The sequence below is a fragment of the Ahaetulla prasina genome, chromosome 8 (assembly GCF_028640845.1).
Source record: "Ahaetulla prasina isolate Xishuangbanna chromosome 8, ASM2864084v1, whole genome shotgun sequence".
In the NCBI taxonomy this organism is placed as follows: Eukaryota; Metazoa; Chordata; class Lepidosauria; order Squamata; family Colubridae; genus Ahaetulla; species Ahaetulla prasina.
This window is the reverse complement of record NC_080546.1, coordinates 11,608,825-11,635,427: the sequence shown is the minus strand read 5'-3', so window position 1 is coordinate 11,635,427 and position 26,603 is coordinate 11,608,825. Positions and strand designations below refer to the sequence as shown.

At 44.8% G+C, this 26,603-nt stretch overlaps 1 protein-coding gene across 2 annotated transcripts in view; it reads right to left on the bottom strand.

Moving 5' to 3' along the window:
* Positions 1-26,603, bottom strand: part of ANXA3 (annexin A3) — a 51,444-nt gene that overhangs the window by 7,565 nt on the left and 17,276 nt on the right. For both annotated transcript variants that reach the window (XM_058193079.1, XM_058193078.1), the window contains exons 3-11: positions 20,552-20,639; positions 19,322-19,416; positions 18,471-18,584; positions 15,731-15,821; positions 9,432-9,511; positions 7,286-7,342; positions 5,855-5,948; positions 3,251-3,346; positions 598-656 (exon numbers count right to left, since the gene is read on the bottom strand). In XM_058193079.1, the coding sequence (XP_058049062.1) occupies positions 598-656; positions 3,251-3,346; positions 5,855-5,948; positions 7,286-7,342; positions 9,432-9,511; positions 15,731-15,821; positions 18,471-18,584; positions 19,322-19,416; positions 20,552-20,639 (774 nt within the window). The remainder of the gene's footprint in view (positions 1-597; positions 657-3,250; positions 3,347-5,854; positions 5,949-7,285; positions 7,343-9,431; positions 9,512-15,730; positions 15,822-18,470; positions 18,585-19,321; positions 19,417-20,551; positions 20,640-26,603) is intronic.

The following is a 26,603-nucleotide window of genomic DNA, read 5'->3' as shown; positions in this document are numbered from 1 at the left end:
GCTTTGTCACCGGTTCTCTGGCCACGCATGCATGCTACATGCACTGGGCATGCGCAGTACGGATCAAAAGGAATTTGGTAATTAGAACAGCAAGGGGGGGTAGAATCAGCTGTGCCGTGCAATTTCCTGCTTTCTAGCAAAGCTAAACCGCATGGCACAGCTAATTGTCGGAAATACCGGTTTGGAGGAACTGGTAGCTTTTTTAAACTACAAGTTCAACCAAATCAGTAGCGTTTTAAACTACGGGTTCAACCAAACCAGTAGCTAACTACTGATTTGCTCAACCCGTTACCGGTTCGACCGAACCGTTCGCTTTTTCTAACTACTGTTTCAACCGAATCAGTAGTTTTTATCACTACCGGTTCGCCCGAACCAGAGCATTTTACCCCTGGATCTCAAGGTTTAGTGAAGCAGACGGCTGTAGTTTGTTGGGAGAACAGCCAATTCGTAGAACCACCTTCCATCACTTTACCTAGAGAGAAACTTTTCTTGAAATTGTAAATAATTTCCAGCTAATAATGCAGGCACCAATCAGCAAAGTGGTTGGTGGTTCTGGATGACCTGACTTTGGGCAAAACAACCTCATAACAGTCTTACCTTTATGGATTTGTTCAGTTTTTCAGCAAAGAAGGCAGGTGTATTATTCACACACTTCACTATAAAAAGAGAGGAAAACCAGAATTGAACATAAGCCTTTTATACTATCTGGCTATATTTTGCACAGGATTGGAATACAAAGCAGAAAAATATCCTGTTAAATTATTGAAGCATTTGCAAATCATCCCACAGATTAAATGCATGAACCAGAAGTGGGAAGTACATTAACAATTAAATCCGTAAATAAATAAAATATTAGCCTGAGGGCTCATACTTGATTACAATCATTTACACGGTTTCCTTATTACAACCCTCTTGTGCATAATTTTTATATTTACATTTGCAGAGTGGTTCGGGCAGATTGTCATCCGATAAAGAGCAAAAGCATCGATCAAAAATGTAATTGACCATCCCCTTTTTGGAAATTACATTTTAGAGCAGGCCGAGTATAGAAATGTATCCTTCTCTTTAGCTGCTGTACATGGTTTAAGATTAAATCTGCAATCTGCTTTTCCACCAAAAACCGTTCAGAATAGAAGCTAGCGAGGACAAAACGTTTCTAAACAGACCTCAAGAGGAGGGTTGGAAATCTCTTTTGTGTCACGAAATTCCCAATTCTGGGGACAAACCAAGGGCTTTGCAGGAATAGGGAAAGTGGCATTCACGTTTTCCACGGTATTTACCGTGTTTCCCCAAAAATAAGACCGGGTCTTATATTAATTTTTGTTCCAAAAGACACATTAGGGCTTTATTTTCTGGTTAGGTCTTATTTTGGGGGAAATACGGTACTAAATGCACCATCTGGCTGACAATCTTAACTGGGGCTTATTTTGGGAGTAGGGCTTATATTACGAGCAACCTGAAAAAAAACATGCTGGGACTTCTTTTCTGGCTGGATCTTATTTTCAGGGAAACAGGGTATATATACAGCCCCAGATGCCTAAACATTCCAAAACCAAGACTTTTTAAAAGGAGTCTAAATTCAAAATGTCCTAATGAATATTAGGCTTGTAACTGGGTAATTTTGTACACTTTGCCATTCTTTAAAAGCAAACTAAAGCAAAGTTCCTGACTTTTCCGGTTTTGTGGACCGGTGGGGGGAGGAATGCCTCCACGTGAGTGGCGGGCCAGTGTGCAGGTGTATACTGCTCCATTTGCACAAGCAGCTATCACACATGCCCGCTGCTCGTGCAAATGGAGCAGGTGAACATTTGCACACCCACTGCTTCTATAAGTGGGGATGTGAGCGCACACTTGCACCCGACTTCTGTGGCCCGATTCCGAAAGGCTTAAGACCTAGTAGTGAGCCACGGCCAAGAAGTTGAATATCCCTGAATTAGAGAACCAACTTATCCTCCTAAGCCAGAGCTGTCAAACTCCTGGCCCATGGGCCACATGTGTCATGTGCTGGCTATGCCCATGCCTGGTTTAGCGAAGAGGGAAAAAGTCCCTTATGTGATGCCGCCATGACAATGTGAGTTTGACACCCCAGTCCTAAGCAAAAATCAAAGCCGAATACAGTACTATAAGCACTAAGGATGGCAATTGATCCAATAACTATCCAAGGCCAATCTTTCCATTCTTCATTCAGTCAGAACTGAAGAAGCTTCTTGGATGGGATGGGAAGCAAAATGTGTTCAAGATAAAACAACAACAAGGAAGTCCAGTTGGACTTTTGGAAAAGCACCTTTGGGACCTGCACGATGGAGAATTTCCATAGACAAGATCCAAGCTAAAGACACACAATTCTACTTCACAGTCGCAACGCTGTCAGTGGCCAGGTGGACCTTTGTATAGTGTAGTGATGGCAAACCGATCACACATATCTCAAAGTGACACGCCGTGACATTTTGAGTAGCACACCAGGGTTTGCCAACACCCAGTAACTATTCTTGAAAGCATGCCCCATTGTCATGCAATTTTTTGAGGCTGTGAAAGCCCTAATAAGAATGGTGTGTGTTCTCACACAGCCTCCACGCCTCTGGAAGTCAAGCAAGCGGGTCTTGCTCTCGTGCACCCTCCAGAGATCCCACAATGCCTTTGCAGATTTCCTTGCCGAAAGAAAAAAAAAGTACATCGTTGTGTATATAAAGTTTCCCCTGCAGAGTCATGTCCAACTCTAGGGGAGCAAGGCTCACCTCCTTTTCTTAACCGGGGGGAGCCAGTATTGTCCAAAGACACTTTCCATAGTCAGGTGGCCAGCATGGCTGTATTTCAAAGGTGCGTGGAATGATGCTCCACCTTCCCACTGAAGTGATACCTATTTATCTACTCGCATTTGCATGCTTTCGAACTGCTAGGTGGGCAGGAGCTGGAGCAAGGAACGGGAGCTCACCCTTTCATAAGGTGCTCGGGTCTCAAACCGGGGGCTGTTAGCTTTCCAGCTGACGAGCTCGGTGTCTTTAACTGCTGAGCCATGGCACCCCGTTGTGTGTGTATGCATACCTATACATGCATATACACACACACAGAGACACACACATACGGTATCTATATATCTATATCTTTTATAACTATATCTATATCCACATCCATATCTATTATATGCATTGTATATATGGAAAGAGATCAATCCTCCATGAGATTTAGAAGGTTCAGTAGACTAGTGTCTAAATACACACACACTCGCAAGATCATCGCACGTTTCCCTTACCTACGGCCAAAAGCAGTTCGGCAAAATCGCCCGATGTTTCGTTAAGCACGGTGTCCTCCATCCGGTGTCCACTAAGTTTTTTGTACTCCTCAAATGCTTTAAGAAAAGACAAAGGAGAACAATGTCAGAGGCATAAGCTGCACCTACTTTAAGATACCAGAACATAAAGCCTGGGCCACTTTTACTTCTCCGTCTACAAACCATCGCTCTTTTACAATATATTATTTGTAACAGCCTGAAATCCTATTTTCCGTGCTATTTTTTTTTTTAAGTTTCTAGTCTGGATTTTAAAAAAGCAAACATGTCTAACCAAAAAAACCTTCCTGCATTCAAATACAGGCAGCCCTTGACTTACAACCACTCATTACAACCACTGTAAGCCGCCCTGAGTCTTCGGAGAAGGGCGGGATATAAATGTAAATAATAAAAAAAAAATTTAGTGACTGTTTGAATGAGATGCTTTTTTAGCCTCATTCCTCATCTGGGCTCAGAGGTCTCTTGCCTGACCTGTCGCTCTTCCTCCTCTTCCTCCAAGTTTTTCTCACAGTCCATTACAGCTCCTGGGATTGTGCTCTCACATCTATCAGTATATAAAGGTAAAGGTTCCCCTCGCACATACGTGCTAGTCGTTCCCGACTCTAGGGGGCGGTGCTCATCTCCGTTTCAAAGCCGAAGAGCCATGGTCATGTGGCCGGCATGACTCAACACCAAAGGCGCACGGAACGCTGTTACCTTCCCACCAAAGGTGGTCCTTATTTTTTCTACTTGCATTTTTACGTGCTTTCGAAACTGCTAGGTTGGCAGAAGCTGGGACAAGTAATGGGAGCTCACCCCATTACACAGCAGCACTAGGGATTCGAACCGCTGAGCTGCCGACCTTTCGATCAACAAGCTCAACATCCTAGCCCCTGAACCACCACGTCCCCATGTCTATCAGTATATCTAATAGCAATTGCACTTAGACTCATATACCACTTCACAGCCAGGGGTGGGTTCTACTTACCTTTACTACCAGTTCACAATGGGAACATGCGTGCATGCGCAGATCATCCATTATAACATCCGGGCGGGTGGGCGAAGCCTCCTGCCGGTTTTACTACCGGTTTGCAAGAACCGGACAGAACCAGGACTGTGCACAGCCCCCTCTAAGTGGTTTACAGAGTCAGCCTATTGCCCCCAACAATCTGGGCCCTCATTTTACCCACCTCGGATGGATGGAAGGCTGAGTCGACCTTGAGCTGGTCAGGATCGAACTCCTGTCAGTGGGCAGAGTCAACCTGCAATACTGCGTTCTAACCACTGCGCCACCAAGGCTCATCCAATGTTTGATAGTGTTAACCAACCAGCATGACTATAATTCTAGCCTCAGTTATGGTCATAAGTTGAGGACTACCTATATTAATCAACCAAGGTTAATTTTCATGCGGCTGTTGACAAAAATAGGATTGCCAACATGTTCACCAACGTCCAATGATAGATATGGCACAACAAGAGGAAGAAGGTTAATTTGAGCCACGGTGGCACAGTGGTTAGAGTGCAGAACTGCAGGCTATTTCTGCTGACTGACGGCTGCCAGCAGATTGGCAGTTCAAGTCTCACTGGCTCAAGGTTGAGTCAGCCTTCCATCCTTCCGAGGTGGGTAAAATGAGGACCCAGATTGTTGGGATCAAAAGGCTGACTCTCTAAACCACTTAGAGAGGGCTGTAAAACACTGTGAAGTGGTATATAAATCTAAGTGCTATTGCTAAGTGCTATTACAGCCTCCCTATATTGGGCTTCCTAAGCCATGATCCTCAGTCAATATAATACATCTGAAGAACATCGGACAAGAGAAAGTTAGTAATATAAGGTAAAGGTTCCCCTCGCACATATGTGCTACTTGTTCCCGACTCTAGGGGGCGGTGCTCATCTCTGTTTTAAAGCTGAGGAGCCAGCGCTGTCCGAAGACGTCTCCGTGGTCATGTGGCCGGCATGATTAAACGCCAAAGGCACACGGAATGCAGTTACCTTCCCACCAAAGGTGGCCCATATTTTTCTACTTGCATTTTTTTAATGTGCTTTCAAACTGTGCTTTCAAACTTCGGTGACTTGTCCTGGCAGAAGCCGGGACAAGTCACCAAAGCTTATCCCGTTACGGGGCACTAGGGATTCGAACCGCTGAACTGCCAACCTTTCGATCGACAAGCTCAGCGTCTTAGCCACTGAGCCACCTTTTGTGAATAATATATATGGCCTAAATACCTAGCTTGATTCATTTGGGCAAACCTAGCCATATATCCAAACTGAAAAGTTTATGGTTTTTTTTCCTGGCATAACAAATGAGACAATGGCAATAGCACTTAGACTTATAGTCTGCTTCACAGTGCTTTACAGCCCTCTCTTAAGCGGTTTACAGAGTCAGCACATTAATCCCAACAATCTGGGTCCTCATTTTACCAACCTCGGAAAGATGGAAGACTGAGTCAATCTAGAGCCAGTCAGGATCGAACTGCTGGCAGTGGAATGCAAAGTCATATTGCATTCTAACCACTGCGCCACTCTGGCTAATTATGTGAGAACAGCTAATCAGTTTTATTTTACTGTAGAAGACAATCCGTTTCTTACTGAGTTTGAGTTGAGCGACGCTGCTGGAGCTCAGAATCTCGATGAATTTGGTCTCATCCGTTCCCAATCGCTTCTCGCCAGCACCGTACAGGAGCTAGGAAACAGGAATTGAAGGAGCATAAGACAGCTGATCTTCTGCTATCCCCCTGTAATATTTCAAATAAGGTACTCTGGGCAGTGGTGGGATTCTATCGGTTCGGACCAGTTCGGGCGAACTGGTAGCTCCAACGATCAGCTGGGAGCGAACCACTTCATCCTGACATTCAGATAGGCCCACCTGCCCGCCCGCACTATTTTCCCACCTTTATCTCCTCAGCTGATTCGCACGGCAGAGCCAATTGCTGAGCAAATCAGCTGTGTTACTCCTCCGAAGAAACCCGGACGTGAAGATTTGTTCAAATTGTGCACGTACTCAAAGCACGCGTGTGCGTAATCAGCACACCGGTTGTTAAGCCGGGAGGATCCCACCACTGACTCTGGACAATTATTATGCCAATTGTTTACACAAGGCTTTTTTGAGATAGATTAAATCAGTGGTAGTCAACCTGGTCCCTACCGCCCACTAGTGGGCGTTCCAGCTTTCATGGTGGGTAGTAAGAGTTTTGTCCGATACTGAAGCACTTTCCTTTTTTTAAATTTAATTGACTTTTTAATAAATTTTCATAGCATTATTTAAAAACATTTTCATGAGGTTTTCATAAAATTCCCCGTGACAATTAAATTTCTGAAAATATACTATTTGTATCGCCTGCGCATAAGTTTAGTTCACGTTACATAAGTGAAACTAAATAGCGCTATAGTGCGACCACAACAAAAGAGCCTCGTCCCAGAATAGCTCGCGCATCTCCCCCCACACCACCCAGCTGTAACAGACAAGCAGAGCTGGTAGTCGGTACCCCTCCCCCCAAACCCAATCCACGATGCACGAGAGACATGCGCAGAAGACGATACCATGTCGCATTACTGTGGAACCGGTGGGCGGTTAGAAAATTTTACTACTAACAGAGACACAAAAGTTGGCGGTAGGTATAAAAAGATTGACTACCCCTGGATTAAATCCTGCTGCTAAAACTCTTCATTTGGCAGACAAGCCAACTCGGGGAGGTGGGTGTTTGTGTGGGGGGGGGAACTGTCAGAAGTCACAAGCATCAATTTCGCTTCTATTTCAGTTCACACCAGATGCTTCACGATTTGGAGAGAGGCACAACTCAACAAACCTCATCCAAAATTTAAAAGCCTAAGTAGGTAAAATTTTTGAGGGGCTTGTCCGTGATCCAAAAATAAAGAAGGTTATTTTAATCCTGACCAAAAAAAAAAAAAGGTAATATTTGATGCAGGTTTTAAATACAGAGAGTCCTCGATTTACGATCACAATTCAACCCAAAATTCCTGTTGCTAAGTGAGATGTAGGTTGTTTTGCCTGTGATTTACCTGCGCATCTCTCTTCGCTACATCTTCATGGGCCTCTGGACTATCATCTCTTTTGGCCTGTGATAGCATTGAAAAGAAGAAGAAAAACATGAGCCCAAAATGAGCACACAAATTAGAATAGAATAGAATAATAGAGTTGGAAGGGACCTTGGAGGTCTTCTAGTCCAACCCCCTGCTTAGGCAGGAAACCCCTACACCACTTCAGACAAATGGTTATCCAACATCTTCTTAAAAACTTCCAGTGTTGGAGCATTCACCACTTCTGCAGGCAAGTTGTTCCATTGATTAATTGTTCTAACTGTCAGGAAATTTCTCCTTAGTTCTAAGTTGCTTCTTTCCTTGATTAGTTTCCACCCATTGCTTCTTGTCCTGCCCTCAGGTGCTTTGGAGAATAGCTTGACTCCCTCTTCTTTGTGGCAGCCCCTCAAATATTGGAAGACTGCTATCATGTCTCCCCTAGTCCTTCTTTTCAACGGAGCCTGCCGTCAAAACTCGAATCAGCAAATCTATTGAACTGGATGGTTCGACAGGAATGAATATAATGGTATCTTTTTATATTTTAAATGGAAATGGAAAATATGTGGTTAGAACGCTGTAAAAATGGAAGTGTGATTTTAAAACTAAAAAAGCTGAATAAAGATTATTTTTAAAAAAGGAATGAATATAATGGAATGACGTGGGATTTGGACCTAGACCTAAACCCAGTTCTAGACTTTCTTCTAGAACTAGACCTGAAATTTAAGACTTAGATCACTTTTATTTAACGATGTCCAAAGTGGGAACAGAGCCTGCCCCGTTAAAAGTGCAAATCTATTGAAATGGATGGTTTGATAGGAATGAAGATAATGAATGTCAAGGTTAACTCACAAAACATCTCTTTCCCTTCGCAACTTGTCAAAGAAACATGAGAGGGGGGAGGGGTATGATTGGAATATGTGGGAATCGGGAGAGAGAGAAGGGATTCATGGGATCCGTAAGCACCTTGAGAAAATCTTACAACCCCTAAGTCATAAACTGAAGACTTCCCAAAGGTGCAGACTGTTTTCCCAAAATAAAATGCTTGACCTGGATTGGTGGCCAGTTGACACTGGGTGGCCCCAGGAAAGGAAAAAGGGGTTTTTATTATATTGCGTTCTACGCTAAAACCTCTGAATAGCCTTTTCTTCTTCTGGACCTATATGGAACTCTCAGTAAAGTTTTATTATTGGTAATCAAAATGTCCCAGGGGTTTCTTTTGCTATGTGTGCCAATGGGATGGTTGACAATGGGCTCAATTCAGGGATGGGCTTCAAAAATTTTAGCAAGGGGTTCTGTACCCGGTTGCTGGGTGGGCGTAGCCATGGTGGGTGTGGCCTAGTCGGCCTCCTGCACCATGGAGGGAGGCAGCATTTTTGCCCTCCCCGGGCTCCGGAGGCTTTCCTCGAGCCTCTGGGATGGTGAAAACTGCCTCCCCAGGCTCTGGAGACCCTCTGGTAGGTCCACTTTCTGCCCTCCCTGAGCCTCCTGCCACTTAAAGGTAAAAGTTCCCCTCGCAAATACGTGCTAGTCGTTCCCGACTCTAGGGGGCGGTGCTCATCTCCGTTTCAAAGCCGAAGAGCCAGCGCTGTCCGAAGACGTCTCCGTGGTCATGTGGCCGGCATGACTCAACGCCAAAAGCGCACGGAATGCTGTTACCTTCCCACCAAAGATGGTCCCTATTTTTTCTATTTGCATTTTTTACCTGCTTTCGAACAGCTAGGTTGGCAGAAGCTGGGACAAGTAATAGGAGCTCACCCCGTTACACGGCAGCACCAGGGATTCGAACCTATGAACTGCCGACCTTTCGATCAACAAGCTCAGCATCCTAGCCCCTTGAGCTACCGCGTCCCTCCAGTTACCTGCATCCAAAACGGGCCGCGTGGAGACTCCTGAGAGGGGCAGGGTGGGGTGGGCGGGGCCAAGCAGGAATGGGATTTGGGGGTTCTCCGAAAAACACAGAATCTTAGCTAGCGGTTCTCCTGAACACCTGCGAACCCCCAGCAGGCCACCCCTGGTTCAATTAATTCATTTGTGAATAGCTGCACCACACACGAGGGCCTTCCAATAGCATACGTCACCCAAGGCAACCGTGAGGTCATTTACACAAAGCTGGTAAAATCTTCCTTACCTCCAGCAAGGCCAAGAGGGTTCTTTTGAAGTCCCCTGACGTATCCCAACCGACATCCTCACTCATGATGGACCTATACACTGGAACCAAAACGAACAGAGTTAGTGACGCTCGCTCAGATGAGAGAAAGATAACAAACAATCTGAATGCCTAAGTCGATTATATACAGTCGATACAGATCGTCCTCGACTTACAACAGTTCATGTAGTCACTGTTCGAAGTTACAACAGCATTGAAAAAAGGAAAGAGGAAAGTGAAAAAAAAGAAAAGAAAAGAAAGGGGTTTTTTTGTTCCCACTTTTTTCTTTCATTCATTAAGGCCAAAGAATTTGAAAGAAAACAATAAATTTTGTAAATAAAAATGGCGACAGTTCACATAAATTTACTAGGTGCAACTAGAAATACACATCATTTCCACAGCAAGGAAGATAAAGCAGGAATGGTTAAACTGATTCTTTCATTTAAAGAGGAAAATACGTTCATATTTGAGTATCACTTCTGGAGTTTGTGCTTGTGAAGAAAAAAAAGACTGAGACGTTGATCTTGGTTTTGTTGATTGGAAAGATTTGGTGTTATAGAAATGGCTAGTTAGATATTAATGTGTAAAAGCAAAAAGTCGAGGCTGGAGTGTGTTTATCTTGTATTGTGCTAAGAAGAGTCAATGCCCTCTTTTCTTTCTTTTTTCTCTTCCCCCTTCCCTCCATTCCCTTTCCTTCCCTTAATTTCCCATTTTCTTCTTTGTATTTTATATAATTAAAATAAAAATGATGACGTGAAAAAAGTGACTTTTGACCGTTTTTCATACTTATGACTGTTGCAGCATCCCCATGGCCACGTGATCAAAATTCAGACGCTTGGCAAGTGACTCATATTTATGACGGTTGCAGGGTCCCAGGGTCATGTGATCGCTTTTTTTTTTTGCAAACTTCTGACAAGCAAAGTCAATAGGAAATCTGGATTCACTGAACAACATGCTAATAAGTTAAAACAACGGCAGAGATTCACTTAACGAATGGTCGTAAAATAGGGCAAAACTCACCGAGCAACTGCTTCGCTTAGCCAGAGAAATATGGGGTTCAGTTGTGGCAGTGGTGAAATCTGAACCGGTTTACTACCGGTTCGGTGGCTGCGCATGCACTCTGTGCGCACCAAAAGGAGGCATGGAAAGGAAGGTAAGTAGAACAGCGCAGGGGGTGTGTGATCAGCTGTGGCGCGCGATGGTCGGAGCCTTTTTTAAAAAACTTTTTTAAAAGCATTTTTTTACTATCAATTTGGCCGAATAGGTAGTAAAAAAATACTTTTAAAAGTAAAAAAAAAGGCTCCGATGATCACGCGGCTTGGCTGTGATCATCGAAGCCTTTTTTTAAACCTTTTAAAAGCATTTTTTACAACCTATTTCTACCATGCGGGTGGGAAAATCGAGCGAGCCGGAAAGAAGCAGCGAGCGGGCAAGCGGGCAAGCGGGCGATTGGGTGGGCATGGGTGGCGGGTGGGGATTTTTGCTACCGGTTCTCCGAACCACCCGCCACCTTCGCTACCGGATCGATCGATCGATCCAGTCTGAACTGGGAGCATTTCACCCCTGAATTGTGGTGGTAAGTCAAAGTCTACCTGCAAACTTTATCCGTAACCTTTATCTTCATAACACCAAAGAAAGCCAGCTACACAATTTCTGAGACAGCCCTCTTGTACATCCATTATAACGGAAGAAGCCGACTCTTATCTGCAAAGCTTATAAGCACAGATTGCACGGAATAATCCTGCCGGTTATCTTGTTCCCTTGCTAAAGAGCTGATAGAAGATTTATCTGTGGTTTATTTTGCATAGCCTCTACAGGGCAAGTTTTTTTTTAAAAAAAATGCTGCTTAAGCTGGTGGAGAAATTGATAAGCTAGATAACTAAAGTCTCATCTGAATGCATGATTTTCATCGGTTCTAGCCAACCGGTGGGAAAAAGCAGCGAAGTGGTAATCCAAATTACGTGTCACCCTTAGGGGCACCGTAAGGTTTTTATGATCCAGCTAGTCCTTGACTTACGACCACCACTGAACCCAAATATGTTGGACTCGAAGTCCTGTCATTCCCAGCAAACACAACCAACAACACTGGAAGAGCTTTGGGGGAGGACATCTTAAATTACAAAAGAAACCCAAAAGAACGATCAAGGTTGGCATCTCATGAAATTATGGGAAGCAGCTAAGAAGACCTCAGAGCTTTTGAAAGATAGTAGTGGTCTCACAATTTCTGTGTCAGCCATTTGGTTGTTTGGATATGGGGGTTCCTGACTTTGCCTAATAGCTTCTTTTCTTAGAACATACCAAGTTTTTACAGAATAACAAAGTTGGAAGGGACTTGGGAGGTCTTCTAATCAAACCCCTGCTCAAGCAGCAGAACCTATTATTATTTCAGCCTTCCATCTTTCCGAGGTTGCAGTATTGCGGGCTGACTCTGCCCACGGCCAGCAGTTGGATTCTCACCAGTTCAAAATTTAATCAACCTTCCATCCTTCCGAGGTGGGTAAAATGAGGACCCAGATTGTTGGGGGCAAGAGGCTGACTCTGTAAACCGCTTAGAGAGGGCTAAAGTCTAAGTGCTATTGCTATTGCTATTTTACGAACTTTCTGGGCACAGTCTTTAAGCGAAGCACGGCAGTTAAGTTAGTAACATAGTTGTAAAGTGAATTTGGCTTCCCCGTTGAAGGTCGCCAGAGGGGATCACCTGACTCTGCTATACTGAAACCATCGTAATTATGAACCAGTTGCCAAGCATCTGAATTTTGATCCTGTGACCATGGAGATGCTGCAGTGGAGATGCGGCACTGTAAGGTGCTTTGGAAGAATAGGTTGACTCGCTCTTCCTTGTGGTAGCCCCTCCAAGATTCCTCTTGCGGTTATTGCTATTGAGCCAAATTTCACCTAATTCGTCCCTGGTTTTACCCATTTGGTTTTTCATAAGCCTTTCCTTATGTGGTGGACTTCTTAGCATGTTTAGAACTATGAGCCAGCAGTGTGCAGCGGCAGCCAAAAAAGCCAATGCAATCCTAAACTGCATTAACAGAGGGATACAATCAAGATCAATGGAGGTACTAATACCACTCTATAAAGCCTTAGTAAGACCACACCTAGAATACTGCATCCAGTTTTGGTCACCACACTATAAAAAAGATGTTGAGACTCTAGAAAGAGTGCAGAGAAGAGCAACCAAGATGATGAGGAGACTGGAGGCTAAAACATATGAAGAACAGTTGCAGGAGCTAAGCATGGCTAGTCTAGTGAAGAGCAGGACCAGGGGAGACATGATAGCAGTCTTCCAATATTTGAGGGGCTGCCACAGAGACAAGGGGGTCAACCTATTTTCCAAAGCACTTGAAGGCCAGACAAGGAATAATGGATGGAAACTGATCAAGGAGAGGTTCAACTTAGAAAGAAGGAGAAATTTTCCAACAGTGAGAACAATCCTTGTCACTTCCCGCCTGGCCTACTGTAATGCTCTCTACATGGGGCTCCCCTTGAAGAGCACCCGGAGGCTTCAACTGGTCCAGGATGCGGCTGCGCGGGTGATAGAGGGAGCAACTCGTGGCTCCCATATAACACCTCTCCTGCGCAAGCTGCACTGGTTGCCGGTGGCCATCCGGGTGCAATTCAAGGTGTTGGTTACCACCTTTAAAGCGCTCCATGGCATAGGACCGGGCTATTTACGGGACCACCTGCTGCCACCGATAGCCTCTCACCAACCTGTGCGCTCACACAGGGAGGGTCTCCTCAGGGTGCCGTCAGCCAAACAATGTCGGCTGGCGACCCCCAGGGGGAGAGCCTTCTCTATGGGAGCACCTACCCTCTTGAATGAGCTTCCTCTGGGGTTACGATTACTCCCCGACCTCCGGACCTTCCACCGTGTACTCAAGACTTTTCTGTTTCACCGTGCAGGGCTGGCCTAATACTACGATTTTTAATTGGGTTTTTATCATTGCTTATTATAGTTTTAAATGAGGTGGGTCAAATTGAATAAGATTTTAAAGATTTTTTATTCTATTTATACAATTGTTTTATGTTGGCTGTAAACCGCCCTGAGTCCTTCGGGAGAAAGGCGGTATAAAAATCAAATCAAATCAAATCGATAAATAAATAAATAAATCAACCAATGGAACAGCTTGCCTTTGGAAGTTGTGGGAGTTTCATCACTGGAGGCTTTCAAGAACAGATTGGACTGCCATTTGTCAGAAATGGTGTAGGGTGTCCTGCTTGGGGGTGGTAAGGTTGGATTAGATGACCTACAATGCCCCTTCCAACTCTGTTAATCTAATCTAACTGTAATTCACAGAATTGTCAGGCTGCCCTTGACCATAAGAATTCATCCATCCATCCATCCATCCATCCATCCATCCATCCATCCATCCATCCATCCATTTTTGATAGCTGTTCATCTCAATCAACAACCCTGGGCAGCTTCCAGTTCCAAAATTCTGGAATTCTGGGAATGGATGTCTGAAAACCCCCGAAGAGCACCAAACTGCGAACTTGCCATTCCTTCACTCGCCGCGTCAGCAAGTTTACTGGCCACCAGCCCATGGTCACTCAATCAATTTGTTCTCCGGTCCAGGTTTATTTGCTCAGCTCAGCTTAGGCTACAATGCAGCAAAGCAGGACCGTCTGATTCCCACCCGTGGGCTTTTTACACCCTTACCAAGAGAAGAGACAATCCATCTTCCAGATATTAATCAATGCCACGGCTCCAAAAGAACTGCATCAACTCCAGCTATAGGCTTCGCTGGGCTGGCTGCATTCAACTTCCAATCCATCTTGGTCAGCTTCTCTGCAGTTCAGCGATTCATCAAGCGGCAGGTTCTTCGGCTAGTGCCACTTATCAAACTAAAAGCTCGAGGGAACACGGCCCATGATCTTCTAGCTAATACTAACTCAATAGGGTCTGACTTAATGATGGGGAGCACCTCCGCCCGGTGTGGACTTCTGCGCAAAACCTTTTAGACCAGAAAGGCACATTTTTGTTCAGCCACAGACATGGTACGCCAAGACAGGAAGTAGGATTCCAATGGTAAAATTAGGTTTCTAAAACTTTTAAAGGGTAAAAGGGTGCTTTTAGGTAAAGGTAAAGGTTCCCCTCGCACATATGTGCTAGTCGTTCCTGACTCTAGGGGGCGGTGCTCAAAGCCGAAGAGCTAGCGCTGTCCGAAGACGTCTCCATGGTTATGTGGCTGGCATGACTCAACGCCAAAGGCGCACAGAACACTGTTACCTTCCCACCAAAGGTGGCCATTATTTTTCTAGTTGCATTTTTTTTACATGCTTTCGAACTGCTAGGTTGGCAGAAGCCGAGACAAGTAACGGGAGCTCACCCCATTACACGGCACTCGGGATTCGAACCACTGAACTGCCAACCTTTTGATCGACAAACTCAGCGTCTTAGCCACTGAGCCACCGCATCCCTAAGAGGGTACTTTAGAGCAAGGGTCTCAAACCTTGGTCCCTTTAAGACTTGTGGACTTTAACTCCCAGAGTTCCTCAGCCAGCTTTGCTGGCTGAGGGACTCTGGGAGTTGAAGTCCACAAGTTACACAATATGAGTCCACAAGTTTCACAATATGAAAATACCCATATTGTCCCCGAAGAACTGGTTTGGTGTAGATTTTAAGGCACCGGGGGCTGGGTGGGGGGGTCAACTTATTTTCCAAAGCACCAGAAGGCAAGACAAGAAACAATGGATGGAAACTCATCAAGGAGAAAACCAACCTAGAACTAAGGAGAAATTTCCTGGCAGTTAGAACAATGAATCCATGGAACAACTTGCCTCCAGAAGTTGTGAATGCTCCAATACTGGAAGTTTTTAAGAAGATGTTGGATAACCATTTGTCTGAAATGGTGTAGGGTTTCCTGTCTAAGCAGGGGGTTGGACTAGAAGACCTCCAAGGTCCCTTCCAGTTCTACTCCGATTGGAAAATTCCCCCATTGACTTTGCTTGTCAGAAGCCATCTGGGAAGGCCCAAAATGGGACAGTGCAATTGTCATAAATACATGCCAGTTGCCCAGCAGCTACATGTTGATCATATGACCCTAAGGATGCTGCTACCATCATAAGAATGAAAACTGGTCACAAGTCACTTTTTCCAGCCCCGTTGTAACTCTGAACGGTCACAAAACAAAACAGTTGCAAATAGAGGTCTACCTGTAATACAGGATCCCTCCCTGAGCCATTTTCCGTTCCAAACGAGTTGGTTATTCCTGCCTACAGAGAAATGATGAGGCAAATACCTGGCAGGTAACTATTCCTGCCAAGGCAGTTCTTACTTGTATAATAAGCCTGCGTTGTCTCTCTGATTTGCTTGGCAGTTCGGGAAGCCACGATCTCGATCAACGCCGTCTCGTTCGTGCCCATGCCCTGGCAAGAATCACAATGAAAGAAATGCTCAATTTTTCCCTTCGAGATTTATCTAGATTTAATTTGCATCCAGCCATCGCGGAAGCTGCCACAAGACGGGTTAGAAATCTCCTGAGACGAGATGTAAAAAAGATATTGATATGTAAAAAAAGATATTTTACGATGTAAAAAAGATATTGAGACTCTAGAAAGAGTGCAGAGAAGAGCAACAAAGATGATTAGGGGACTGGAGACTAAAACATATGAAGAACGGTTGCTGGAATGGACTATATCTAGTCGAATGAAAAGAAGGACTAGGGGAGACATGATAGCAGTGTTCCAATATCTCAGGGGTTGCCACAAAGAAGAGGGAGTCAAACTATTCTTCAAAGCACCTGAGGGTAGAACAAGAAGCAATGGGTGGAAACTGATCAAGGAAAGAAGCAACTTAGAACTAAGGAGAAATTTCCTGTCAGTTAGAACAATTAATAAGTGGAAAAACTTGCCTGCAGAAGTTGTGAATGCTCCAACACTGGAAATTTTTAAGAAAATGTTGGATAGCCATTTGTCTGAAATGGTGTAGGGTTTCCTGTCTAGGCAGGGGGTTGGACTAGAAGGCCTCCAAGGTCCCTTCTAACTCTGTTATTATGTTATGTTATGAGATAAATGAGCCCAAAGAGATCTTTTTCAACACTAAAACATTCGTTCTGGCAGAAGAAAAACCGACTGACCTCCTTCCTCTCAAGGCCAATGTTTTGTAAACAGATTTCAGCACAACGGCGCTCCCGTGAGGGAACGGTTTTTTTTATTGAAATCACTGAAAGTTAACCATGCCTGGGTGATTAATGTAAGCGCCCGACAAATTGTTGGTTAATGGTGTGAACTAACAAGAGTTGGGGTAGATGAAAGACAATCGATCAATTCATTCATCAATGCGTAACTGCTGGCTAAAAGTAAGGATTTTAAAATGGAGCTGCCCTCAGGAGGAATGGTGGGGGGGAGATGACACAATCATGGCCATACAGAGTGACAGTTACGTTATCAAAAACACGGGCAATGTGTATTATGTATATTAGGGCTGAACCACTCTATAATGCCTTGGTAAGACCACACTTGGAATATTGCCAGTATTGAAACCCAATTTTTTTTACTACCAGTTCTGTGGGCGTGATGTGGCTTGGAGGGCGTGGCTTGGTGGGTGTGGCAGTGGAAGGATGGGTGTGGAAGTGCAAAATCTCCTTTCCCTCCCCACTCCAGGGGAAGGATACTGCAAAATCTCCATTCCCTCATCACTCCTGTGGGAAGGATACTGCAAAATCCCCATTCCCTCACCACTCCTGGGGGAAGGATACTGCAAAATCCCCATTCCCTCACCACTCCTGTGGGAAGGATACTGCAAAATCCCCATTCCCTCACCACTCCTGGGGGAAGGATACTGCAAAATCTCCATTCCCTCCCCACTCCAGGGGAAGGATACTGCAAAATCTCCATTCCATCCCCACTCCAGGGGAAGGATACTGCAAAATCTCCATTCCATCCCCACTCCAGGGGAAGGATACTGCAAAATCTCCATTCCATCCCCACTCCAGGGGAAGAATACTGCAAAATCTCCATTCCCACCCAAGTCTGGGACCAGCCAGAGGTGGTATTTGCTGGTTCTCCGAACTACTCAAAATTTCCGCTACCGGTTCTCCAGAACCTGTCAGAACCTGCTGGATTTCAACTCTGAATATTACATTCAGTTTTGGTCGCCACGATGTAAAAAAGATGTGGAGACTCTAGAAAGAGTACAGAGAAGAGCAACCAAGACGATTAGGGGACTGGAGGCAAAACCATATGAAGAACGGTTGCAGGAATTGGGTATGTCTAGTTTAATGAAAAGAAGGACTAGGGGTGACTTGTCTATGGACATTCTCAGTTATCCAAGTCATGGTTCTTCCAAAGGTGGTTATTCTTTTTAAGAGGCAACTAGACTTTCTTGTTTTTCTTTGAAGATGTTTTGCTTTTCACCCAAGAAGCTTCTTCAGCTCTGAAGAAGCTCTAATAAAGCTTCATCCAAGAGCTGAAGAAGCTTCTTGGATGAGAAGCGAAACGTCTTTGAAGAAAAACCAGAAAGTCTAAGTTGCCTTTTGTGTGTGTGGGGCGGGAAGCACTTTAGGAATGACATGATTCCAATATTTGAGAGGCTGCCACAAAGAAGAGGAGGTCAACTTATTGTCCAAAGCACCAGAAGGCAGGACAAGAAGCGATGGATGGAAACTAATCGAGGAGAGAAGCAATTTAAAACTAAGGAGAAATTTCCTGACAGTGAGAACAATTAATCTGTGGAAGGACTTGCCTCCAGAAGTTGTGACTGCTCCAACACTGGAAGTTTTTAAGAAGATGTTGGACAACCATTTGTCTGAAGTGGGTGTAGGGTTTCCTGCCTAAGCAGGAGATTGGACTAGAAGACCTTCAAGGTCCCTTCCAACTCTGTCATTCTGTTAGTCTGAATGCAGAGAAGATCCATAAATTTTATTAAAGTGCAATTATATTAAAGTGCATTCACAGAAGAGGAGAGAGAGCGACGGAAAATCGTATTTCCTCAAAGCAAAATCGAATAAAACGTGTGTCAGGATGAGTTAGGTTTAGGGGTTAGCATGAAGAGGAAGGCCGGACTTTTCGACTTACTCTGACGGTTCGGTTAATTTGTTCCGCGTCAAATTCTGCCGGCGGAGTGACCAGGTTAAGCAGGATATGGCCAAAATCACCTGAGGTATCTCCCTTCAAAGCTTCTTTCAGCTCCTTTAAAAAGAAAATAAAACAGAGCCGCAAATAATTCTCATGATCAAGAAACCTTTTCTTCCCTTCCTTAGGGGGGAGCAGGAAATCCCTTCTCCAAGAAAACTCCTCTAATTACTTTTCCAGAAATACAATATTTTTATCCTGTTTTTAATGACTTTATAAGTAAAGTAAAGTACAAGATAGAGAACATATATAATACTCTTTTCTCCTCATCTTTTTCCCACAACAACAACAACCTGTGAGGTGAATTGGGCTGAGAGATAGTTACTGTCCCGAGGTCACCCAGCTAGATTTCATGACTAAGGAGGAACTAGAACTCACAGCCACCTGGTGATTGGCCCAAAGACACCCACCTAGCTGTCATGCTAAAGGCGGGACTAGAATTCACCATCGTCTGGTGATTGGCCCAAAGACGCCCACCTAGCTGTCATGCTAAAGGCAGGACTAGAATTCACCATCACCTGGTGATAGGCCTGAAGTCACCCAGCCAACTTTCATGCCAAAGGCGGGACTGGAATTCATTATCATTGATGATTGGCCCAAAGCCACCCAGCCAGCTTTCTTGCCTAAGACCCTACTACAACTCACAGTGCCTGGTTTCCAGGCCAGCATCTCAACCACTACACCAAACTGGCTCTTCCACACTATTGCCATGAAGAATTAGTAGCTGGAGATAGTGGAGCCCCTCACCCTCCTAACACGCCGCCCCCTTCACAATATTTCCCAAGGATGCATACCTTCCCAGTGTAAGATTTATACTCTGCAGCTATCAGCTGCCGTTGAGCATTGGATCTCCCTGTCAGGATCTCAATCACTGTTGTTTCATCCGTGCCTAAAAGCAAAATTAAAAAGGGAGTCATCAGCTCAGAAAGAGGAAGGATCTTGACTCTTGGAGTAAAACGTTTGTGGTCCCCCTACACAACTAATCCAACTTCGGTAGCCGGGAGCTGAAAAATGATAATCCTACAGGAGATCGACTTTCTAACACGGGGATGTCAAACTCAAGGCTCAGGGGCCGGATCCGGCCCACGGAGTGCTTAGATCTGACCCAGGGGGGACTGCCCTGGAAATAGCAAAGGATCAGCCCGCGGTGCCTCTGCCAGGGAAAACGCAGCACTCCGAAGCTCCGTTTTTGCTGGCAAAGGGTTGTAGGAGGCTGTCGCAGGTGAAAATGGAGCTTGGAAGCCCGTTTTCTCTGGCAGAGCGCTCGGGCCACAGGTGCCCCCAACACGAGTGATGTCAATCTGGCCACACCCCACCATGGCCACGCCCCTGCCCAGTGGTGGGATTCAACTACCATATTTTTCGGAGCATAAGACGCAGTGGAGTATAAGACACACCTTAGTTTTGGGGGAAGAAAATAAGAAAAAAGCTGATTGGCAGGTGGATTGGCCTCCCGGAATACCCCCAATTAGCTGTTCCCAGAGGTGAATTTTAGCAACAGGTTCCTTGGTTGTGAGCTCTGTGACTCGCTTTTTTTTTTTCTTCTGCTTCTGAAACTGTTTCAGAAAAAACATTTTTCTGCCTCTGAAATCCTCCAAAACAGAACTTCAGAAAAAAAGCCTCTGAAGCTCCATTTGGGGGCTTCTTTTCTGGAGCTTCTTTCAGCCTCTGAAACCTCCGTTTGAGAAGCTGGGTGGGGCTACATTCGGAGTATAAGACGCACCCAGATTTTCACCCTCTTTTCTGGGGGGGGGGGAAAGGTACGTCTTATACTTCCCAAAATACTGTAATTTAACAACCGGTTCTCTGCCCTAATGATTTCTTCCAACAACCGGTTTGTCAAAATGCTCACCAAATTTAGCAACCGGTTCTCTCTGAAGTGGTGCGAACTGGCTGAATCCCACCACTGCCCCCTGCCCCTGAGGTCTAAACACACCCCTGATGCAGCCCTCAATGAAATCAAGTTTGACACCCTTGCTCTAAGAAAACTGCCTGCCTTTCCCCAGAGAAAGCAAAATGCTTACCCAGTCCTTCCATTGCTTTTTTAAGTGCCTCGGCATCTTTGGAAGCATTGAATCCTGGGAAATCCTGAATCGTTCCTCTAGAACCAACCTGGAAGAAAAGAGATGCTGCTCAATGACACAGGTGTCAGCTCTGAAGCTGGCTTGACTGAGGCCATCTTGGAGGCTTCAGTGCTGCCACAATGGAGATGAGGGATAAGGAGGGGGGAAATAGAGATAGCTGGGGTTTTGTAGCCAAAACAAAATAGTTTCCCCTGAGAACCAAGGACGTTCCCACAGATGGCTGAAGAGAAGAGGAGTGAAGTTTCCAAGCAATTGGACAGCACCTTGATTGGACCATATGACTGATTGTTTGGGAAAGGGAGAAAAAACGTTTAATTAGATGAAAACCACGGGAACCTTTAGAGTCGGTTTTCATCAGTCTGCACCAATTTGATAGATCCAATAAACTTATTCTTTGAGGAAGCTGCTTGCTTCGGAGTTCTGTTTGCTACGGGTGTATTACTTGGAAGCCTGACAAGAGGATTCAAGAAACACACCGCATACATGTTCTACTGGTTGTACCCCGTAGGAGAAGTCATGTGTTGCTTGTCAACAGTCCTGGGTTCAAGCCCAACATCTGAAGTTCAAGAGATGTGGGCAAGTGGCAGGTTGACGCAACACAATCTCAATCCCAAAATCACCATCAACAGAGTGGAAGAAGCTGAATTAATGATCTCACTGAGATTAATATAGACTATATGGAAGTGTAGAAAAATACAGTAGGAGGAAGGAGGAAAGGAGAATGTGCGGTAGAGATCAGGGCTCTCCAACCTTGGCAACTTTAAGCCTGGAGGACTTCAACTCCCAGAATTCCCCAGCCAGCAAAGCTCTGAAGCTCTGTTTGGGGCTTTTTTTTCTGAAGCTCTATTTGGGGGCTTCTTTTCTGAAGCTCTGTTTGGGGGCTTCTTTTCTGAAGCTCTATTTGGGGGCTTCTTTTCTGAAGCTCTGTTTGGAGGCTTCTTTTCTGAAGCTCTGTTTAGGGCTTTTTTTCTGAAGCTCTGTTTGGGGCTTTTTTTTCTGAAACTCTGTTTGAGGGCTTCTTTTCTGAAGCTCTATTTGGGGGCTTTTTTTCTGAAGCTCTATTTGGGGGCTTTTTTTCTGAAGCGCTATTTGGGGGCTTTTTTTTCTTCTGAAGCTCTATTTGAGGACTTTTTTCCTGAAGCTCTGTTTGGGAATTTCTTTTCTGAAGCTCTATTTGGGGGCTTCTTTTCTGAAGCTCTATTTGGGGGCTTCTTTTCTGAAGCTCTATTTGGGGGCTTTATTTTTCTGAAGCTCTATTTGGGGACTTTTTTCCTGAAGCTCTGTTTGGGGGCTTCTTTTCTGAAGCTTCTTTGAGCCTCTGAAATCTCTGTTTGAGAAGCTGGGTGGGGCTACATTCGGAGTATAAGACGCACCCAGATTTTCATCCTCTTTGGGGGGGGGGAAAGGTGCGTCTTATACTCCAAAAATATGGTACTTTATTACCTACTGTAATAATACTTTATTATTTTCTGCCTATAATACAAGAATTTTTCCATTCTGGCAGCCAACCCTTTAGGAACAATTAGGTAAGGAACTTAGAGGGGATCAGCCCTTTTGTGGCTCTGCAGTGACTCCAGGCTAGTTCCACACTTGATCCTTCCTCCCTGTTAGCTGTTTCCCGACAGGTATAGTGACAAAGGTGATGGAGTAGGAATGATGAGATCTAGGTTCAACTCCACCCTTAGCCATGGACAGACTGAGGTTTGTCCCCCTCTCTCAGCCCAGAGAGACAAGCCAGGGACAGAATAAATCATATTCTTGAGTGAAGTGTTGCTTCTTTGACAATTCAAGGACTCAGAATCAAAGTAAGAATGAGAAAATGGTAAATCAGATCTATTCTCGTCTATATTTTCTTTTTTCTTTTTTTAAATCAAGGTAACCTTTATGAAAAGACACCAGTGCAATCGAACACATAAAAGCACGTCACTTTTTAAAAATATATATATTGAAAAATTGACATAGGACGCTAAGACAAGAGGCACTCAAAACGTTGCAATATAAAGTCATTTTTCAGCCCTTTGTGGCAGAGACATCGCAAAGCTGATTAATTCACGTCAAGGAAAATAAATGTGCTAACAAAAGAAAATGCCTGGGTTTTCATTGATAGCATCTGCTGTTAGCACATGAAGAGGATGTAATTCAGGTAGGTCTAGAGAAAGAAAGGAACATCAAGCGTTTGATATGAGCTCAGCCTTTCAGGACTGCTGACTTAATTCTTCTATTCAAAGACAAAATTAAAATGAACCCTGCCGTGCATGACACACTCTAAAGAAATCACAACTCGGAAGAATAAAAGTTATAAATACAACTCGTCCTTGACGTAGGAGCACAACTGAGCCCAGCATTTCCGCCGTTAGGCGAGACAGTTGTTAAATGAATGTTTGTCTCATTTTACGACTTTCCTTGCCGCCGTTAAGCGGATCGCTTAAAATTAATAGGATTACATTGATAACAGGGTTGTTAAGTGAATCCGGATTCCCCGTTGGCTTTGCTTGTCAAGAAGGTCGCAAAACGGGGATCTCGTGACCACGGAGACACGGCAACCGTCATAAATGTGAGTCAGTTTGCCAGGCACCCGATTTTTGATCACCTGACCATCGGCAACGCGTGACCAGCTGCAACGATCGTTAAGTGTGAGAAATGGTCATAAGTCCCTTTTTGCAGCGCTGTTGTAACTTGGAACAGTCACTAAGTGAATTATTGTAAATCGAGGACTATCTGTACAGGTAAACCTCAATTTACGCACGGTCGTTAGCAGCCATTCAAAATTGCTACCGACATCCCCAAAAGGGATTGACGACCCCGTTTTGTAGTTTGTACTGTGGTGACTCACTTTATGTCCATCATGACTTATGGTCATAACTCAAGGACTACCTGTATTCGCGAAATGAACGAACTCCCCTCCCCCCACCCCCATCCTCCTCGCTCTGCACTGCAGTGTGGATTTTGCAGACGGAGACAAAAACAACCAGCGTAACAGCAAATTCTATTTTTTTTAAAAAAAAACAAACCAGGGAAGGAATTCAGCTGGAGCCCCACTCACTGCGAATCAAGGAAGTTCAGCAATAATAATTAGATTTTCCTCCAATAACCCGAGAGCCTCTCTCTCTCTCTCTCAACGAACTGCCATTTCCACGTTTCATGAGGGTTTTGGGGTGTTGTTTTTTTGTTGTTGTTTTGTTTTGTTTTTTGCAACGGGGCAAAATTGTCTCAGCTTCTCACTTGCCCTGAGGTCTGTATTTGAGGACGTGCCGGACAAGTTGTTGGCGTGAGAAATTGCATCCCACCGCAGAACACATTTCCTGGCTTCTGCATTTTTCGCTACAACCTGCTCACATAATAAAAGGACGGGCTTTTGAGCGTAATGCAACCGGGCAGGGGTGGGGCTTCAAAAATTTTAGCAAGGGGTTCTCTGCCCGGTTGCTGGGTGGGCGTGGCCATGGTGGGTGTGGCCTAGTCAGCTTCCTGCACCATGGCAAGGGGGGGCATTTTTGCCCTCCCCGGGCTCTGGAGGCTTTTTTCGAGCCTCCGGAAGGGCAAAAACAGCCTCCCCAGGCTCCGGAGGCCCTCTGGAGGCCGGAAACAGGCCCGTTTCCGGCCTTCCCGAACTTCCGGTAGGCCCTCCCTGAGCCTCCGCACACGCACTGCACTTACCTGCATCCAAAACCAGCCACGTGGGGACTCCTGGGAGGGGCAGGGCAGGGTGGGTGGGGCCAGCCGGGAGTGGGATTGGGGGTTCTCCTGCACTGCACAGAATCTTAGCTAGAGGTTCTCCCGAACCCCTGCAAACCCCCAACAGCTCACTCCTGAATTTATCTCCTCTTTCAATGTAAATGAAAGGTGTTTTTTTTTAAAAAAAAATGAAAGATGGGCTAAAATTCCTCTGAGTATTTCTTGTAAGATCAATATAATTATGATGAACTTGGCTTCAAGGTTATTTTCTATTTTGACAGGCCTTACTTTCTGCTTATTACGTTATTTTCATGAGCTTTATGGGATATTGGAAACGTTTGGAGGACTCTCCCCTGAGTTTACATAGATGCCACCTTTAATCTTTTATTTCTTTTATGCTGAGGGCTGGGGATGGTGTGGGGGGGGGATTGCTGCACGTATCATTGGTGACGATTAGTTTCGATCTGGTTTCAGATGGCACCGTAATGGTTATAAATTCTATATTCTACGTAAGCCGCAAAGAGTCATTCTGACTGTGTGGGGCAGGACTGAGTTTAATAAATCATTCAGTATTTTTTAGCAAGGGTATCCTGCAATCTTCCAATACAAGCATTGTAATTATCTGCTGCGAAAGATGGATTTCACAGGCTACGCTTTCAGGCTTATTTAGAATAGAATAGAATAGAATAGAATAGAATAGAATAGAATAGAATAGAATAGAATAGAATAGAATAGAATAGAATAGAATAGAATAGAATTTTCTATTGGCCAAGTGTGATTGGACACACAAGGAATTTGTCTTGGTGCATACGCTCTCAGTGTACATAAAAGAAAAGATTCGTTCATCAAGAATCATAAGGTACAACACTTAACGATAGTCATAGGGTACAAATAAGCAATCAGGAAACAATTTCTCACATTTATCATATTTATAACTTACCTGGAAACAGCCCTAAACCTGTGTAGAACAGGGCAGGGCAGGGCAGGGCAGGGCAGGGCAGGGCAGGGCAGGGCAGGGCAGGGCAGGGCAGGGCAGGGCAGGGCAGGGCAGGGCAGGACAGAGTAGCAACAAGGATAGGATAGGATAGGATAGGGAGGGGGGAAGGGAGGGAAGGAAAGAAGAGAGGAGAGGAGAGGAGAGGAGAGGAGAGGAGAGGAGAGGAGAGGAGAGGAGTTTAATCTAGGGAACTTTAAGAGAGGTGGACTTCTACTCCCATCGCTGGGGAATTCTGGGAGTTGAAGTCCGACCTTCTTAAAGTTCCCAAGGAACATTACAGTAGGGGATAATTAAGGAGGCAAGAATTCCACAGACTTAAATAAGGAATTTCAGCCCAAGAATTAGGGGTAAAATGCAGACTCTTGCAAGCTTCAATAAGCACCCCACCCAGCTTGGACTGAGTTCATCAAGGTGGAATTTCTTTCAAAACTTTTGAATTGCTTCTTTGTTGGGCGTTGTGCAACTCAGACTGAGCTAGTGTTCATTAAATAAGGAAGCAGTAAACACCACCATCCTACTAGCAGTTGATGACTAGAGCATCTTAAGGTGGTTTGCAACAAAAACAACAATAAACACAGGTAGTCCTTTTTAAAGCCACAACTGGAACCATAATTTCCATTGCTAAGCAAGGGATTTGTAAAGTGAGACATTCCTGATTTTACAACCTTTTGGGCCACAGTTATTAAGTGAATCATGTAGCCATTAAGCAAATCTGACTTCCCCCATCAATTCTGCCATCGATTTTTCTTGTCGGTAGCCAGCCGGGAAAAATCAAGTGGCGATCAGATGACTCTGGGACTTTACAACTGTTGTAAATATATACTGATTGCCAAGTGCCTGAATTTTGATCATGTAACCATGGGAATGCTGCATCCGTTGTAAGTGCGAGGACTGGTTCTAAGTCACTTTCTTCAGTGCCCTTCTAAGCAGAGGTGGGTTTCAGTAGGTTCTGACCAGTTCTAGAGAACCGGTAGCAGAAATTTTGAGTAGTTTAGAGAACCAGTAAATACCACCTCTGACTGGCCCCCATCTATTCCCTGCCTCCCAAGTCCCAGCTGATAGGGAGGAAATGGGGATTTTACAGTTACTTTCCCCAGGAGTGGGGTGGGAATGGAGATTTTACAGTATCCTTCCCCTGTCACGCCCACCATGCCATGCCACGCCCACCAAACTACACCCACAGAACCGGTAGTAAAAAAATTTGAAACCCACCACTGCTTCTAACTTTGAATGGCCATTAAATGAATACTGTGTCTCCCAAAAATAAGACCGGGTCTTATATTAATTTTTGCTCCAAAAGACACATTAGGGCTTATTTTCCAG